Source organism: Lissotriton vulgaris, chromosome 8, assembly GCF_964263255.1.
Source record: "Lissotriton vulgaris chromosome 8, aLisVul1.2, whole genome shotgun sequence".
NCBI classification, from domain to species: domain Eukaryota; kingdom Metazoa; phylum Chordata; class Amphibia; order Caudata; family Salamandridae; genus Lissotriton; species Lissotriton vulgaris.
Window position 1 is genome coordinate 1,286,810,782 of NC_141696.1, and position 17,754 is coordinate 1,286,828,535.

General features: G+C 49.2%; 1 protein-coding gene across 3 annotated transcripts in view; it reads right to left on the bottom strand.

The window, feature by feature from the left end:
- Window positions 1-17,754, bottom strand: part of PARP4 (poly(ADP-ribose) polymerase family member 4) — a 1,988,214-nt gene that overhangs the window by 125,227 nt on the left and 1,845,233 nt on the right. For all 3 annotated transcript variants that reach the window (XM_086935217.1, XM_086935220.1, XM_086935219.1), the window contains one exon: window positions 6,070-6,172. In XM_086935217.1, coding sequence (XP_086791343.1) covers window positions 6,070-6,172 — 103 coding nt within the window. The remainder of the gene's footprint in view (window positions 1-6,069; window positions 6,173-17,754) is intronic.

Sequence of the window (17,754 nt, forward strand, 5' to 3'; positions counted from 1 at the left end):
CTGACCAAGGAACCCCATTTGTGTCCGCCTTGATGCGCCAAGTATGCTCCCAGTTAGGAATCAAGCAGCTGAGAACCTCGGCGTACCACCCCCAAACAGATGGGCTAGTGGAACGCTACAACGCCACCCTAAAAGCCACTCTGAAAAAACTATTGGATCTGGAAAGCAAGAGGTGGGAGGAGATGTTGCCCCTGGCTCTGTTCGCTATCCGGTGCAAGACCCAAAGCAGCACCGGATATTCCCCATATGAACTGTTGTATGGGAGACCTCCCAGAACTCTCTTAGATATGGCCGCGAAGCTTGGGAGGCAGAACCCGATCGTACACGGCCCCTTCCCGAGTACGTTGACAATCTGAAGACCCACCTCACACAAATCCGAGACATTGTCCGACAACACATGGAAAAGGCCCAAACCTCACAAAGACAACAGTATGATAAGGGAGCCAAGAAGAGGACCTTGGCTATTGGCGACCTGGTGTTGTTACTCCTACCATCCTCTGACCACAAGCTTCTAGGGCAATGGCAGGGACCATTCTCAGTCATCCGTCAGATAACCCCCGTCACCTACGAGGTAGAGACCGAGCCTACTCGAGGAGTCCGACAGATATATCACATCAATCTCTTAAAAAAATGGGAGGGGCCCCGACCCGTCCTATCTAGTGAACCGGTGGATACCCCCATGTCCTTTGAAGGATGCATAGATTCGGATCTACCCCCATCAATGACAGAGGAACTAAAACACGTGTTGTCCCCGGTACAGAACGTCTTCTCCTCCCTACCCGGACGCACAACACTAGTGGAACACGCCATCCAGACTGATCCGGGGTAACCGTGAGACAACAGCCCTATCGGGTCCCGGAAGCACGCAGAAACATAATAAAGAAGGAAACAGAACAGATGTTGCAGATGGGCATTATCGAGCCGTCGGTTAGCAGCTGGAACTCTCCAATAGTCCTGGTCCCCAAACCCGACGGCTCGGTGCGGTTCTGTATTGACTTCCGAGCAGTAAACAAAGTCTCACGATTTGATTCATACCCCCTTCCACGGGTTGATGAGATGGTGGAAAGGATAGGAGCCGCAAAGTACATTAGCACGCTCGACTTATGCAAGGGGTACTGGCAGATACCCCTGAAGGATGACGATAAACGGAAGACCGCCTTCTCTACCCCTGAGGGCCTATTTCAGTTCCGAGTAATGCCTTTTGGCTTACACGGAGCCCCTGCCACTTTTCAGAGGGCCATGAATAGGGTCCTACAGCCCCACTCCCACTATGCTGGGGCTTATCTGGATGATATAGTGATACACGGCAATACCTGGGACCAACATTTGGAGCACCTCAGGGCGGTGGTGTCCGCTCTGGGCAACAGTGGGTTTACCATAAACCCGGCCAAGACAACCTTGGCCGCACAAAGTGTCAAGTACCTAGGCTACCTTTTAGGGGAAGGCCTCATCCGACCCCAAGACAACAAGATAGAGGCCATCGGTCCATACCATTCCCTCAGACCAAAACCGAACTTAGGGCCTTTTTGGGGCTTCTAGGGTATTACAGAAGGTTCATACCGAACTTTTCCCAAACAGCTGTTCCCCTGACAGATTTGCTAAAGAAAAGTACCAAAACAGAAGAGGCCCTAAGATGTCCCTCGGTTCCTTTACTACAGGCCTTCGAGGCTTTAAAACAGGCCCTCCTATCCAGACCAGTCCTTGTAAGCCCTGACTATAGCCAACCATTCATCCTCCAAACGGATGCCTCCGATCAAGGGTTGGGGGCCGTCCTGTCCCAGAGAGACCCATGTGGGAATGAAAGACCCATTCTATACATAAGCAGGAAACTCTATCCCAGAGAAATGAACTATGCCTGTGTAGAGAAGGAGGCTCTAGCTATAAAGTGGGCAGTGGACAGTCTCCGCTATTACCTAGAAGGGAGGGAATTTGTGCTATACACGGACCATGCCCCTCTGGCATGGATGGCCCGCACCCGAGGCCACAACGACCGTGTCCTTAGGTGGTTCCTTTCCCTTCAGCCCTATAGGTTCACAACTGAACATAGAAAAGGGGCCGAACAGGGTAATGCGGATTACCTCTCTCGCTTTCCCTGTTCTCCCACCCCCACAAGAAAGACAGCTAGGGAAAGGGGATGTGGAAAGGCCCCGGTACCTGCCTTAACAAAGAGGCATCCTCGCGCGAGGATGGGTCCGTCTAACCTAGATGATGACTTGTTCCCTCTCCATAGGACTTCTTCTCTCTCTCTCTCCCTCTGCAGGGTCACCGAGGTCAGAACCCGGAAGACGGGCAACCGGATGCAGTCCTACATGAACCCGGAAGTCCCGCCCCCGACTACATCCCGGAAGATATAAAAACCGGCGAACCACAACGAAGAGCGTTCCAACCCGCGGACTTGTGGCAGGAGGCAGCAAGGAAGGAACCGGAGCTGAGAGTGAGAAGCGAGGAGTCGGAGAACCAAGCGGAAGGAGCGGAGGAGGACGCCGACGGCGACGTGTGGTCTGAGGACTGGTGGAGTCCTCAGGAGGTGGCTGGAGAGCGGCCGCAACTCACCAGGGAGTTGCGGCGGGCCACGTGAGTAACCGTCATCCGTCTCCGTGTGCCGCTTGTAGATAGTTGTAATTAGTGTAAATAATATAGCGCTGCACCTACTTGAGCACGAGAGCACTGTATATATATGTATAGATAGACCCCCCCCTTCCTGCACCTCGAGCACCCTGTCGACCCCTGGTCTCCCCTCCTGTTTGTCGGCCTCTTCCACCTCCCCGTTTTACCCGTCCCTCACTATCCATTTTCTGTGTCCCCACTTCCCGGTGTCGGTGACAGTTACAAATCTTGAGAGGAGCGAAAGACTAACGGTCCTCTGTTTCTTCTCTCGCCCCAAACCTCCGAGGCTCACCAACAGAAGTCAAAGACCCGACGGCACTACAGAAGACTTACACCATCCTGACGACATCAGCCCAGCAGCAGGAGGTCTTCCCATTCCCTCCCCGACCGGACGTCTTCTCTACCTCGGACTTGGCCGAAAGAACACCATCGGTCCCCTGGGTTCAGAGACTTATTATCCCCACCTACCTGTGTCTACAATAAAACTCGCTAAACATAGCGCACTATATCTGGCCTCCCCGCCTGTTATTCCGGCCCGCCGAATCCCACACCCCACATTCTATTTTTAGCAAAGGTAGATATCATTATGTAATCTATAATGGTGGAGCAACCTCTTCCTTTAAACGTTGGGACATATGTGCCCTCCACCTCCGGGACTGTCAGATCAATGGTGTGTACTAATGAATGGGTTTCTATCAGTGTAGTTAGTGCTGTGCCCTCATGGCTATGTTCAAAATGCGGCCCATTTTTAAGCGGTCAAGTGTCCCAGTCTGTTAATATGGGGGACAGATTTGGACAGAGGTGGCAGTTGAGGTCACCCATTAATAGTACAATTGGTCCCCCCCCCCTTTCCTCTGTTCCGCCTCTTGTGTGAGTCTTTCATCTAACTCCCGCAGGACAGCATTCTTCCCATTTATTGGCCCTGAGTTATAAACGTTAAACAGCTGTAACCTCAACCCTCTGCCTTGGAACGTTACTGCTTGAAGAGTATGTGACGTCCAGGCTGGTACTGACCATCTACCTTCTAGGCGTAGGTCGACATAAAGTGCTAACCCACCTTTCGCTCTTCCCACTCTGCTTTCTTGTGCTGGCACGAAGAAGCACTTATAACCCTCTATTTGGTAGGGCGAGGGGTTAACTGCCCATGTCTCCTGGAAAGCTAATATATGAAAGCCCTGAAGTTGATTCCTCCAATCTGTATTTTCAAATTTTCCGGCTAGGCCCGCTATGTTCCACAACATGATATTCAACTTTCCCCCTAGCTCATCCCCTTCTTTTGTACCCTGCTCACTTAGCCTAAATTTGACCCTCCTCTCTAGCCTACCCCTCTGTTTTTCTCCATCTTGGCTGAGTGGGTATTCTACGGGTTCCTTCCTTTGTTCACTCCCTTGGGCTTCTGTCTCACTCTCGACTGTTATCCCCCTTCTATCCTTCTCCTCGCTTTGTTTCCCTTCTTGCAATAGTCATTCATTCTCATCCAGGGACTGTAGGGGACTAAATCTATTTGTCCACTGTAGCACACCCTGATGTAGTAAGGGCTGGGCGCCATGCTCATTGTGCCTTGCCCAGTATCCATCTGTGATTCTGCCCCTTCTAACCTGTTTGAAGTTTGGCGGATGTGTGACAAATTTCCTGGGATAGAAGTACCCTAGTGGCATAGTCCTTATCGTACTAGTTGTGTTTCTGTTATAGTTATCCAATATGTACTCCACTAGGTTCGGGTTCCTGAAATTTGCAATGATACAATTACCTTCTATGTCTTTCCTTCTACTGCCAACCCAATTTGCCCTCCTTACGTGTAAGATTTCCCCCACTTCCTCCCCCTGCAGTGGCCTGTGAATATTTAGCCAATTGACAATCTTATTTTTAAGTTCCATGTGTGATTCTCTCTGCCCCATTCTGAGTTCGGGTACCCCAGCAAAGATGACAACAAAGGGGCTCGCTTCTGGAGGTAGATTTACACATGTTAAGGGACCTTGAGATCTATCATTTCGCTCCATGCTTACTTGGGAGGTGTCTGTTTGTTTGGGGATAGCAGATGTCTCTGGCTGCGTTTGTATTGCATGTCCCAGTGCTTTGTCTCTGCCCATGTTTCCATGTGATTGCGTCCTTCTATCCCCCACCTCTTTAACCACTTTGGGCTCTGCATGCACCTGCACAATGATGCATTGCTCATTGCTTACACAATTATTAGATACTGGGAGTTGTTGAGCTGGTAGAGTGACTACTGGCAATACATTACCCGATTGGTTGGCAATTAAAATCTCCTTAGCCTTGCCCTGTCTCTGCAATTCATTAGCTATTTTATCTAGTTTGCTAACTAGCGGTTTAATTTGACTGGCTATAAAAGCCTCCAAGTGCTTTTGTAGATCTAAAATTACAGGATCGAGCCACCCCGGGGGGATTGAGGGAAATCTAGGTTCTATTATCGAGACCTCGTCCTCTGTGTCTTTTGGCTTATTGCCCCTAGTGACGTTTTTCCGGGTTTTTGTTTGTATATTCTTATTACCACGTTTTTTACTTCTCTTCCTAGGTGTTCTATTTCCCCCTCTACTTGTCAGTTCTTCGTTCTCTATTGCTAGCTGGGCACAAGGAACAGCGTCGGATGAATTATCCCGGCTGCCATTGTCTGATGTGTCACTAGGATTCAAATCCCCAGTTTGTGTAGGGGTCAGGGGCAAAGTTGTTAAAGTCATGGATAGGCGCCTCTCCGTGCGCTCTATCTCCCCGGCAACCTTCCTTAGCATTAAATTGATAACTGTCGGAGTGGCTTTATGAGCTACTGCGTCATTTGTCTCGATCCCTGATTTTTTTGTTTTGAGGGGGGTTCCTAATTTGCCCTTAGTAGAGCGGGTTTTAGGTTGGGTAGCCATGATTTTCAAACCGTGCTTTGCACTATTTCCTCCTTCCTCCCAGAGAACTAAATACAATGATGTTATAATTATCCTACATGGCTGTATCGATTTCCGCTAATGTTTCAATCTTAGGACCTCATATTGTATAGTTCACTTATATAAATGTAGTACAATGCCCAAGTCCTCCAGCGGGTAGTGTCTCTTTAGAAAAGCAAATGGCACGGAAATACCTTAGGGCAGGTCCAAGGGGGTGGCCCGTCCCGTCCCTGGTCGTCCCCTGACGGCCACAGACGGCCCGCCCTTTGCCCGGGCTCGCCCGGCGTCCCGCGAGGCTGGGGTGACGCCTGCTTTATGCGCCGCCCGGCGCGATGGTGTGGCGTCTGTCCGCCGCTTAGGGAGCCGGGAAATGAAGTAATATATGACATCATAGCACAACATGTCGATTGTTTAATAATGATTAAGAATTGACATTTCATAGATTAGGTAATCCATTCATGATGCAAACAGAAAGTATGTCATTTATGCAATTGAAAATCAACTAATTGTTACCTTTTCTGTGTTGACTATTATCATTATAGCTAGAAGATGGTTAAAACATCAGTCTTACCTAGCGAATTAAGTCCCTTTTCTGCAAGGAATACATTAATTAAGAAGTTCACATCCACCTTCAATGCCATCTCAAGTTTTGAGTCAAGCTCCCAGTAGTGATCCTTTGGCACACCAATGCAAAACAAAGAGGGGTGATTTAGTGATTATGCACAGATGTAAAAGACAGTCTAAAGAAGTGTACATTTAAAAACTATTCGTATATGTATGTGCAATTTAAAATTATTTTGAGCATTATACTAGCATAGAAGAATTCACCTTTAAAAACGGTTATTCTAATGTGCTATCTCCCTACGGCAGACTAAGCATCTTTTAATAGAAATTATAGACCTGGCTAGGTCTGGGATTTAGCCCCTCCATTATCATCGCAGCAAGACCCAGTTATGCCCACTTTCCTCAGGTCTTGCATCATTATCCCATTTCCTGACCTTATAACAACTATGCAGGAAAGTTAAACTAAGAAGATAGGCTCACTTTACCAGCCCAACAGCGCCTCTGAACCTATGGGAGTTTGGTCAAATATTCAGTCCCATCCATAGTCACTTCCAAACCATTCAAAGGTCCCATAGACCTTGCAACAACGCAAGACCTTAGGACATGTTACTGAATACAATGGACCTGACGCACAAGTTACTTATCTTAGGTAACGATATATCTGTAAGAAACATTAGTTAGTGTTAGATTCCTTACCTTAGAATATCCCCAGGCGTGAGACTTGATCTGTAAAGTTTTCGACAGCAGTAACCCTGCGCGTCGGTAGGCGTCGCCTGCGGCTCCGCATCCGTCGTCGTGATCGCCGGAATGGCGTCGGAGTACTTAGACGCCGCCCTTGCGCACTGACGTCAGTTCTGTACATAGATTTCCGTGCTAGGAACGCAGAGCCATGCAAGAAACCGGCACTGGTGCCATGAAATTAGGGCCCTCAAAGGGAGATGCCTTAACCCCACATATCGGTTCGCAGAACGGAGAGGATGGGTGGGGTGGTAAGGAATCTAACACTAACAAATGTTTCTACACATATATCGTTACCGAAGGTAAGTAACTTGTGCATCTGAAAGAAACACGTTAGTGTTAGATTCCTTACATTAGAATAGGTACCCCAGCAATACCAACCCTGGTGGTGGGTCTGCGAACCTAGATCACACCAGGAAGTCCTGGAGAACGGAACGGCCAAAAAAAGCCATCTCTCCGGACTTGGCTCTCCAGGCAGTAGTGCTTGGCAAACGTGTCCAGAGAGGCCCACGTAGCTGCCTGACAGATGTCCTGCAAGGGGACTCCCCGACCCAGGGCAGTAGTAGCCTCTGTGGCCCAAGTGGAATGGGCGTGCAGCCCCACAGGAGGCTCCTTATTAGCCAAGGAATAACAGACCTTGATGCACAAAACGACCCACCGAGAGATGGTTCGCTTGTGCACCGCCCTTCCCTTCTTAGCGCCCACATAACCAACAAAGAGCTTGTCATCCACCCGGAACTGTGTGCGGTCTGGGACGGTGGAGCCTCTCTTCCTCTTTCGAGGGATGGGGAGGCGGAAAGAAGGTTGGCAAGCTGATGGACTGCCCGATGTGAAAGGCCATAACCACCTTGGGCAGGAAAGAAGGACGAGTCCTCAGAACAACTTTGTCCGGATGGACAGGAGAAAGAGCCTGGAGCTCACTCACTCTTCTGGCAGAGGTGATGGCAACCAGGAAAGCAGTTTTAAGAGTCAGAAGACGGAGAGGGCAATTATGAAGTGGCTCAAAGGGAGCGCACATCAGGTAAGTAAGCACCAAGTTCAAGTCCCACTGAGGCATTACGAAAGGAACAGGAGGGAACATGTGTGTGATGCCTTTCAAGAATCTATTTACAACAGGGGACTTGAAAAGAGAAGGCTGATCAGGAAGCCTTAAAAAGGCTGAAATGGTCAAGAGATAGCCTCTGATAGTGCCCAGAGCAGAACCCTGCTGGGCAAGAGAAAGAAGAAAGAGGAGAACCTCTGAAAGAGGGGCAGAGAGTGGATCCACAGCCTTTGCTGTGCACCATGCCACAAACTTGTTCCACCTGCAGGCGTATACCGTTTTTGTGGAGGGACGCCTGGCTGCCAGAATCACATCACAGACTTCAGGAGGCAAGTCAAATGGCCTCAACTTTCGCCGCTCAATCATGTAGGTGGAGACTGGACAGGTTCGGGTGGAGGACCGTCCCCTGTTGCTGCGACAGAAGGTCCTCCTGAAGAGGCAGACGAATCGGGGGATCGACTGACATACTGAGTAGTTCGGGATACCAGTATCTTCGTGCCCATTCCGGAGCCACAAGGATGACTTGGGTCCAGTCGCGTCAGACCGTCTTCAGCACTCTGGGCAGAAGTGGTATAGGCGGAAAGGCGTACAACAGACCGCAGCTCCACTCGTGACGAAAAGCATCTCAGAGCGAGTGCCGCCTAGGAAATTCCAACGTGCAGAACTGATGACATTTCGTGTTCTCTTCGGTGGCGAATAGATCTAACCAAGGCCCTCCCCACTGCTGAAAGAGACCTTGCGCCACGTCCGAGTTCAGACGCCATTTGGGATCCATCAAGCAATGGCGGCTGAGTTCGTCCGCTATGTCGTTCAGGGAACCGGCCAGGTGTTGAACCACCAGGGTGACGCCTTGGTGTTCCAGCCATGTCCAGAGGCGCAGAGCCTCCTTATAAAGGGTCCACAACCCCACCCCGCCCTGTTTGTTGCAGTAACTAACTTACCTTAATGCAAGGATTTGGAGCACGACGAACGGTGCGGGCTCCGTTGCTGGATCTCGAGAAGCTTGTGGGACCGCTCCCGCCTAGACTTCGATGTGAAGGCCCGGCAGTCGGGGCACGACGTGTCGTCGTGGTCTGCCCCTAGGCAGTAAAGTCACCAGCGATGGGGGCCGGTAACCGACATCAGACAGTGGTCATACGGCTTGAAACTGGGCATCCCTACCGGCACCAGGAGTCGAAGTCGACTCGAAAAGAGATAGTCAAAAAGACCAAAAAGTTAGTAAAAAAGTGACTAAGGGTACTAGCTCTTCCCTTGCTGGCGTGGAAAAAAGAAGAACTGATGTCAGTGCGCGAGGGCGGCGTCTAAGTACTCCGACAACGCCATTCTGGTGATCATGACGCCGATGACGGACACGGAGCCGCAGACGACGCCTACCGACGCGCAGGGGTACTGCTGACGAAAACTTTCTGGATCCAGTCTGACACCTGGGGATATTCTAAGGTAAGGAATCTAACACGAACGTGTTTCTTTCAGATACTACAATTGACAATGCCTCGAAGGTTGTCAGGAAATAAGCCTTTAACCCCACCCATACCACTGAAGCATACATTGTTTGGTATTTATAATTCCTGTAGAAGTCAGATACTTAACACTGCTTACACTAGTGAAAAAAAGCTTAATTTACGCATCATGTAGTTCTTTGCTTCCAGGTTTAAAGCAGAGCTGCCAACTGCGTGTGTCCAGGCATCCAGCAAGGTAAGTTAGTTATACTCCTAGAGGATCCAGGAGAAAGGATGGTAAAAGTGTCATCACAGTTGGGGTTGTGTGAACGTATTTTCAAGTGGGAGTAACCATGCAAATGTATATTTGATCTGTTTAAATGGTGTTGTCTATATTTGATGGAGCATGGGTCTGCACCTGGCACTGGGGTTCCTGCATCAGCTCTGTGCTCTCACTGACTCTCCTCCCTCTTTCCACTGCAGGCCTGTGTACATGGGACAGTGATCTTTATGAGCTCAAAATCAGCTACTCTATGAAGATCTGCTGCACTTAACACTTCACCCATGCACAGCTTACCCAGGCAGGACCTATGCTTTGCTTAGGCAGATATCTTACAGCACCACCACAAATGGCCAAGCGAGAGAGCCATATTGCAATACATGGCCTTGTTGCTAAAACAGTGTCTGGGACCGGGCTCGGATTGCCTGTTTATTTCACTGGGCATTTTCCACTAGAGAGTGATGGAGCAGGGATTTGTGAAGTGAAACCTGCTCAGATCAAACTTCTCATTATGTGAATTATTAACAAAATGGTGTGAAATTAACAGTGTAAAACTATAAAGGGGAGATGAAATTGTGCAAATGTGTGCTGGAAAGAAATCAGTATTTCCAGTGCTTTTGTAGTAGGCCGCAATTGTGAATGATTAATGCAGAAATAACAGCCAAAGAAAATAAGAATAGAAGCCATATGTTTGAAAGAGACATGAAGTTTTCCTTTTCAGTAACCTTCTGGAAATAATGTGTATAAAGCAAAGAGAAACGTAAAGAAACATTAATGCACAAGTTACTTACCTTCCGTAACAAGATATCTGTAAGAAACATTAGTTAGTGATAGATTCCTTACCTTAGAATTACCCCCAGGTGTCAGACTGGAGCCGGAAAGTTTTCGTCAGCAGTACCCCTGCGCATCAGAAGGTGGCGTAGTGCGGCTCTGCGTCCGTTGTTGGCGTCGTGGTTGCGGAGATGACATCGCGGCAGCTACTTCGACGCGGCCCTCGCGCGCTGACGTCAGTACTGTACACGACTTTCCATGCCCGGAACGTAGAGCCATGCAAGATACTGACCACTGGTGCATAGAAACTAGGGCTCTGAAGGCGTTGACCGTAGCCCCTCGAAATCAGTTCGCTGAACAGGGAGGATGGGTGGGGTGGGGTGGTACGGAATCTATCACTAACCAATGTTTCTTACAGATATATCGTTACTGAAGGTAAGTAACTTGTGCATTTGAAAGAAACACGTTAGTGATAGATTCCTTACCTTAGAATAGATACCCCAGCAATACCAGCCCTGGTGGTGGGTCTGCGAACAAAGATCACACCAGAAAGTCCAGGAGAACAGAACAGCAGAAAAAGCCATCTCTCCGGACTTGGCTGTCCAGGCAGTAGTGCCTAGCAAACGTGTGCAGCGAGGACCACGTAGCTGCCTGACAGATGTCCTGCAGGGGGACTCCCCGACCCAGGGCATTGAGGCATCGCAAAGGGAATAGGAGGCAAAAGGTGAGTAATGCATTTAAGGAATCTATTCACAGGGCACTTTGAAATAGCAGAAAGATAGCCCTTGATAGTGCCCAGAGCAGAGCCCTGCTGGGCTATACAAAGAAGGAACAAAAGGACTTCTGAAAGAGGCACAGAAAGGGGATCCACAGACTTTGCTGTGCACCAAGTCACAAACTTCAGGAGGCAAGTCGAAAGGAATCAACTGCCGCCGCTCAATCTCCACACAAGGAGGTGGAGACTGGACAGGTTCGGGTGGAGGACCGTCCCATGCTGCTGCGACAGAAGGTCCTCCTGAAGAGGTAGACGAATCGGGGGATTGATTGTCATACTAAGAAGCTCGGGATACCATACTCTTCGAGCCCAGTCCAGAGCCATAAGAATGACTTGGGCCCGGTCGCGCCTGATCTTCTTCAGCACTCTGGGTAGAAGTGGTATAGGTGGAAAGGTGTACAAATGACCGCAACTCCACTCGCGACGAAAAGCGTATCCGAGCGAGTGCCGCCTTGGAAATTCCAACGCGCAGAACTGCCGACATTGCGTGTTCTCTTTGGTGGCGAATAGATCTAACCAAGGCTCTCCCCACTGCTGAAAGAGACCTTGTGCCACGTCCAAGTTCAGACGCCATTTGTGATCCATCATATACCGGCGGCTGAGTTCGTCCGCCCTGGCGTTCAGGGAACCTGCCATGTGTTGAACCACCATGGTGAGGCCCTGGTGTTCCAGCCATGTCCAGAGGCGCAGAGCCTCCTGACAAAGGGTCCACAACCCCACCCCGCCCTGTTTGTTACAGTACCACATGGCGGTGGTGTTGTCCGTGAACACCTGCACTACACTTCCCCGGACAGAGGGAAGGAATGCCTTCAGTGCAAGTCGGATCGCCCGCAGCTCCAGATGGTTGATATGGAGCCAGGACTCCGCCGGAGATCAGAGGCCTCTGATCTCTGCCTCTCCCAAGTGGCCCCCCATCCCAGGAGGGTCGCATCCAGTAAGGAGAGTGATCTGCCGCTGACCCAATCGCTGTCCGTGAGCCACCACTGCAACTGACTCGCAGTGCCCTCCGAGATCAGGACGTGGTCGGACAGGTTGCCCTGATGCTGGGCCCACTGAAACTTCAGGTCCCACTGCAGAGCCCGCATCCGCCACCTGGCGTGATGCACCAGAAGGATGCAGGAGGCCATCAGCCCCAGGAGCCGCAGCGTCAACCTGACCGAAACTCTGGATAAAGTCTGAAAGATCGCAATCAGAGCCTGAATATCCCGAACCCGCTACTCGGGGGGATAAACCCGAAACTGCCCAGAGTCCAGAACCGCTCCGATGAAAAGGAGCTTCTGAGAGGGGCACAGGTGTGACTTCGGCACTTTGATGGAGAACCCCAGCGAGTGCAGGAGGTCGGCCGTAGTCTGAAGGTGGGAGATGACTGTTTGGGGCGAGCCTGCCTTCAACAACCAGTCGTCGAGATAGGGGAAGACTGAAACCCCTGATCAGCGCAGATGAGCTGCGACCACCGCCATCACCTTCGTGAACACCCGAGGGGCGCTGGTAAGATCAAAGGGGAGCACAGTAAATTGAAAGTGCTTGTGGCCTACCGTGAACCGCAGGTAGCGCCGGCAGGACGGGAAGGTGGAAATATGCGTCCTGCAAGTCCAACGCTACTATCCAATCTCCAGGGTCTAGGGCAGCTAGGACTTGAGCTAAAGTCAGCATCTTGAACTTCTCATTCCGGAGGAAGCCGTTGACGCTCCGGAGGTCCAAGATAGGGCGTAGGCCTCCTTTGCCCTTCTTGGGTACCAGAAAGTAGTGGGAGTAGCAACCACGTCCTACTTCTGGCCCAGGAACGCGCTTGATGGCCCCCTTGGCCAAGAGGGCCATAACTTCCTCTTGCAGAAGTTGCAAGTGATCCCCCAACATGCGGTGGTACTGCGGTGGCATGGCTGATGGGGTCGCCTCGAATGGGAGAGAGTAGCCCCTTCGGACGATTTGCAGCACCTGTCCAACGTGATGTAGCGCCAGTGGAGGAGGTGATGGCGTCAAATAGGCCTGAAAGCTCAGACTAGGAAGGCTTTGAGGCAGATGCTGCGGGAGCGAATGTGGACTGGCCTTGCCGTTGTCCCCCGGCACCGCCAGGGTGGTTACCTCGTCCGTGACCGCGTTGAGGTTGGTTCTGCAACCTGTGGCTGTCAGGACATGTGGGGGTGCCACTTCCTAGGCCACGAAAGGGGCGAAAAGCAGAAGATTGCTGGCGCAGGCCAGACAGGCCCAAGGACTTGGCCGTAGCCCTGGAGTCCTTGAAACGCTCAAGCGCACTGTCTGCTTTGTCGCCAAAAAGGCGACGGCCATCGAAGAGCATGTCCATGAGCGTGCCCTGGACATCGCCCGAGAAATTGGCGGACCTCAGCCAGGTGTGGAGGCGAACCGCCACAGTCGTGGAAATTGCCCTTCCCAGCAAGTCCGTGGTATCCAGTCCACACCTGATGGAATAACACGCTGCATCCCGCCCCTCTGCAAGGGCTTGGGGAGCCGGGCCTGGGCCTCCTCTGGGCACTGGGGCAGCACGTCAGCAACCGTGTCCCACAAGGAGTGGGTATAACGGCCCAAAAGGCAAGCGGTGTTGATAGACCGCAACCCCAAACTCAATGAGGAGAACAGTTTCTTACCAAACTGATCAAACCTTTTGGATTCCCGATCCGGGGCAGCGGTCGGGAATGCGGTCTGGAACGTAGAGGCCTGGATCACCAGGCTCTCGGGGGTGGGGTGCGTGGACAGAAAGCTAGGGTCGCCCGGAGCCGGCGTCTGGCCACGTTCTGATCCACAGGGGGCATTGTGGAGGGCTTTGACCAGGTGCCCAAGAGAACGTCCGTGAGGGCCTCATTGAACGGCAGCAGAGGCTCCAAGGAGCTTACTGGCGGCTGAAGCACCTCAGTGAGGAGGTTAGTCCTCTCTGCCGCAGCAGGGAGCTCAAGAGCCAAGGCCTTGGCCGTCCTGCGCAACACCACACCATATGTAGCACCTTCCTTCGTAGCCAAGGAGGGAGGAGAGATGAATCCAGTGTGGGGCGAAGTGTCCAAACTACTGGCCTCCCCTAGCACATCTGCCCAGTCCTGGTTCAACTGGCACTGCTGTGTCAGAGGGTCCTCAGACCCCTTCCAGTCCTCCCCTTCATCCGTGTCCTGGTATACAGGCTGGAATGACGGAGCCGGGTTGTTGTGAATCTATCTAGGACCCTAATTAGATATCCCCGATTCATGCCCTTATGTGGTGATAACAAAACATATCCTTATAAAGGCATTGGAATCATGTCCATATCTAGTCATAGCCCATGCAGTCCAAATACGGCAAGGCTACTCCCATAGACTCCTAGAAAGTACAACGCGTTCTTTAAACAAACCAAGCCTCCAGCAGCCCGGGAAATCCCCCTGCTTTTGTTTTGATTTGCACAAGAACTCCTGGAGTCCAGAAAGAACTGTTAGTTCTTAGTGACGTCTTATGTCCAACCTTACGTCAAACCCGGCACCTTCCAGGTATAAATATACCAATGTTGCCTTAAGCAAACACACAGTGGTTTGGAGCAGAGCGGCTATCTACTTGCCCGACGCCCAGCTGATGCGAGAGCCGAAGGAAGCCGACCCTCCCATTTGACGCACTCAGAGAGACGCTGTCTTTTCTCCAGCCGAGAAATTCCAGCTTCGGTGTTTCCAGTCACCCTTGCAGGTTGCTGGGAGATCGAGTTCTGAGAGAGAGATACAAGACCTCCTTCATTCTAGAACCAAGGTACGGAGCTGATTAAAACCTTAAGAGAATTCTTGATTCAGATTCTTGGCAAAAACCAACTTAACTTAAACTGCAACTTACTTACTCCTTCCCACGTATTAGGCTTAGGTCAGGTACACCGGGGTAGGCGTATCTTAGAAGCACCAGTTGAGTACGTTAGTCAATGTTTTTATGTATTTATATATTTTATCAGTTTTAAAGTATCATATGGCTAAGAAACCATATACATGCTTTTACAGTATTATTTCATAATACTCCTTTTACTGTACGCACTTTACTTCACGATAAGTATTGCAATTGTGGCAATTCATTTCTCTTGCATGAGAAAGAAGACTGCTCAATAAATAACACCTTTTATTGAAAACGCCCGTCTCTCTATTTCTCTGCACTCCTAGTGAAATTAAGCATGCACGATTGACTGAGTGAAATAGCTGTCTATTGTTTTCACACGACTCTAGAGATATACTCTTTATTCTGAGGGAGCAAAGTTGTCATGTTTATGCGGTTGTCAGAAACTAATCCCTTCTTGTCTAATCAGGAAAGTTAACTCCTTCCTGAACATTCGAGAAAGTTTCTAGTGACCTCTGAGCTAGCTGGCAAACCTAATTAAGTCTAACATATTCAGTAGAGACCTAGATGACCTCAGTCCTACGTCTACACTGCTGTTTATGTTATTCCAATGCGCAGAGCCTATTGGGAATATAGGAACTACACTACATGGCGCCCATCGTTTGGTAAGGCGATAATCTAACGCAAGACATTAGAGTAACTCAGTCGTGCTTTTCACACAGACCCCTTTTCCCGTAAAAACTCCAAAAGACGTCTGGAGTGGGTAAAATAATAATATACGCCGGAACTTAGTAGGAAGAGATTCCTATGTATTAGTTCTTGGTTTAGTCAACGTTGAAGGATACAGTGTTCCAAAATATTGTGCACCTAATCTTTGTTTCCTTGAAACTTGATCTGCAACGAAAACTTTCTGTTAGTAAAAAATTACGGAAAGTGACGAAGAAAGGGAGAAAGCTAGAATAGCAGCTCGACTCCTAGCGGATGACACAAGTTTCTGAGATGAAGACCCGAATGCTATAATCATTACGGTTAATGTAAGAAGAACTATAACTCTTAAACTTATAGAAAATGGACTATCACCAAGAGGTGGTACAGTCATATTCGTGGTAGAGGCCCATGATTATCGGCAGACAGAGGTATTCTATTCATGGATACATTTTCCAGCAGCACACGCTGTGACACAAGACTTCCACTATTACAAAATTAGAGGAACCTCCGGATGAATACGCTCCTTTCGAGGACGTTGAAATTCCACTAACATACCAAGAGCACCTGCTCTGGTTTAATGGCGCCCTAAAACATCAAAATCACATCACCAGGCTCGGTCCACTAGGTAGACCAGGGGCCACATGGCCGGTTCTAGCCAGCCACACACCACATTCCGACATTGAAAAAATGTCAAGCGAAGAACATTTAGTTAAACTAAAAGAATTAACAAAGGCATATAGAGAATTAGTTCAATTGGCAATTGACGATACGACATATCTGCAAAAATTGAAAGAAACAGATATAGCAGAACAACCTTTTGAACTTGCCAGAATCATAGAAAAATCCTATGAAGAACTAGGAAGAGATAGTTTGGGTGGGAAACCACTAAAACCACAACTAATTGAAAATCCTGAAAAAACCTTTATAAAATAATCTCAACACTCCAAAAAAGAGTTGGGAGGGTAATAAACAATCCACTCCCAGAGAAAAAAGTTTTCAGTCCAGAGGAAGGTCTCCTCAACGGAGAGATAGATCTCCAGAAAGAGGAAGCAAGTCTCCCCAAAGGGAGCTCTCTGAGAAAAGATACAACCTGAGAGATAGAGATAAATTGAGAAAACCTGACAGATATCAAGATATTGATACACGTCCCTCTTGATCTTTTCAGACTTCCTCACAGAAATCGGAAAGAAGAGGACAGTCAGAACACAAGGAACCTGCTCATCAAAGTAAAAAATTACAATTTACAAAAAAGAAGGTAGCTAGTAATAAAATAAAACATGCCGAGGATTCTAAGGACACAACTGAAAAACGGAGAGTGGTCCCAGACAATGCTAGACCGCGCAGCAGAAGTAACCATAGCTCGCAAGATCCTGATGAATCTTCTGGAGACAGTGGACACGAATGAATACATTCAAGGGGAAACTGCAGATACCAGAGTTAGCAAACCCCATAAGTTATACGAAATAACATTGCGTATAGAGGGGGACAAAACTAGGAAAATAAAGGGTCTCTTTTGGGATAACCTTTCGAAAGGCTATGACATCCTGTTAGCTGAGAAAGACTGGCCACCAGAGTTTGTCAGGGAGTGCCCTCATGGCGAAGAAATGATTATGTCAGCCTTCTCAAATCACATTCCAATTCATAAAAAATACACATTTGCAAGAAAATGGGCAGTGGCCCAAGCTCCTGCATTATATAAAAATCATGTAGGATGGGATGAGGATTCTCCTCCCCACAAAATCCAGTTAAAAAGTCAACCTACTGCACAAAGGCAGTACCCAGTTAAACAAGAAGCTAAAAAGCAAGTCAGGGAGATCTTAGATCAACTTGAATATCAGGGGGTGATTGAAACATGCACCTCACAAATGAACAATCCTTTGTTTCCTGTCTCCAAGCCAGACGATTCATATCGTCTAGTTTTGGACTACAGACACTTAAACTCCTGTTGCAAAACATTTGCAGTACAAAACTCACACAGTGCAGCACTAATGAATAACATCGTGCGCAAAAAGTATAAAACGACATTAGATATCTCTAATGGATTCTTTTGTCAAAACATTGCACCTGAAAGCAGGTATTTGACCGCTTTCTCAACAATGGGGTCGCAAAAAACAATTCTGTCGACTCCCACAGGGATTCAAGAATAGCCCAGG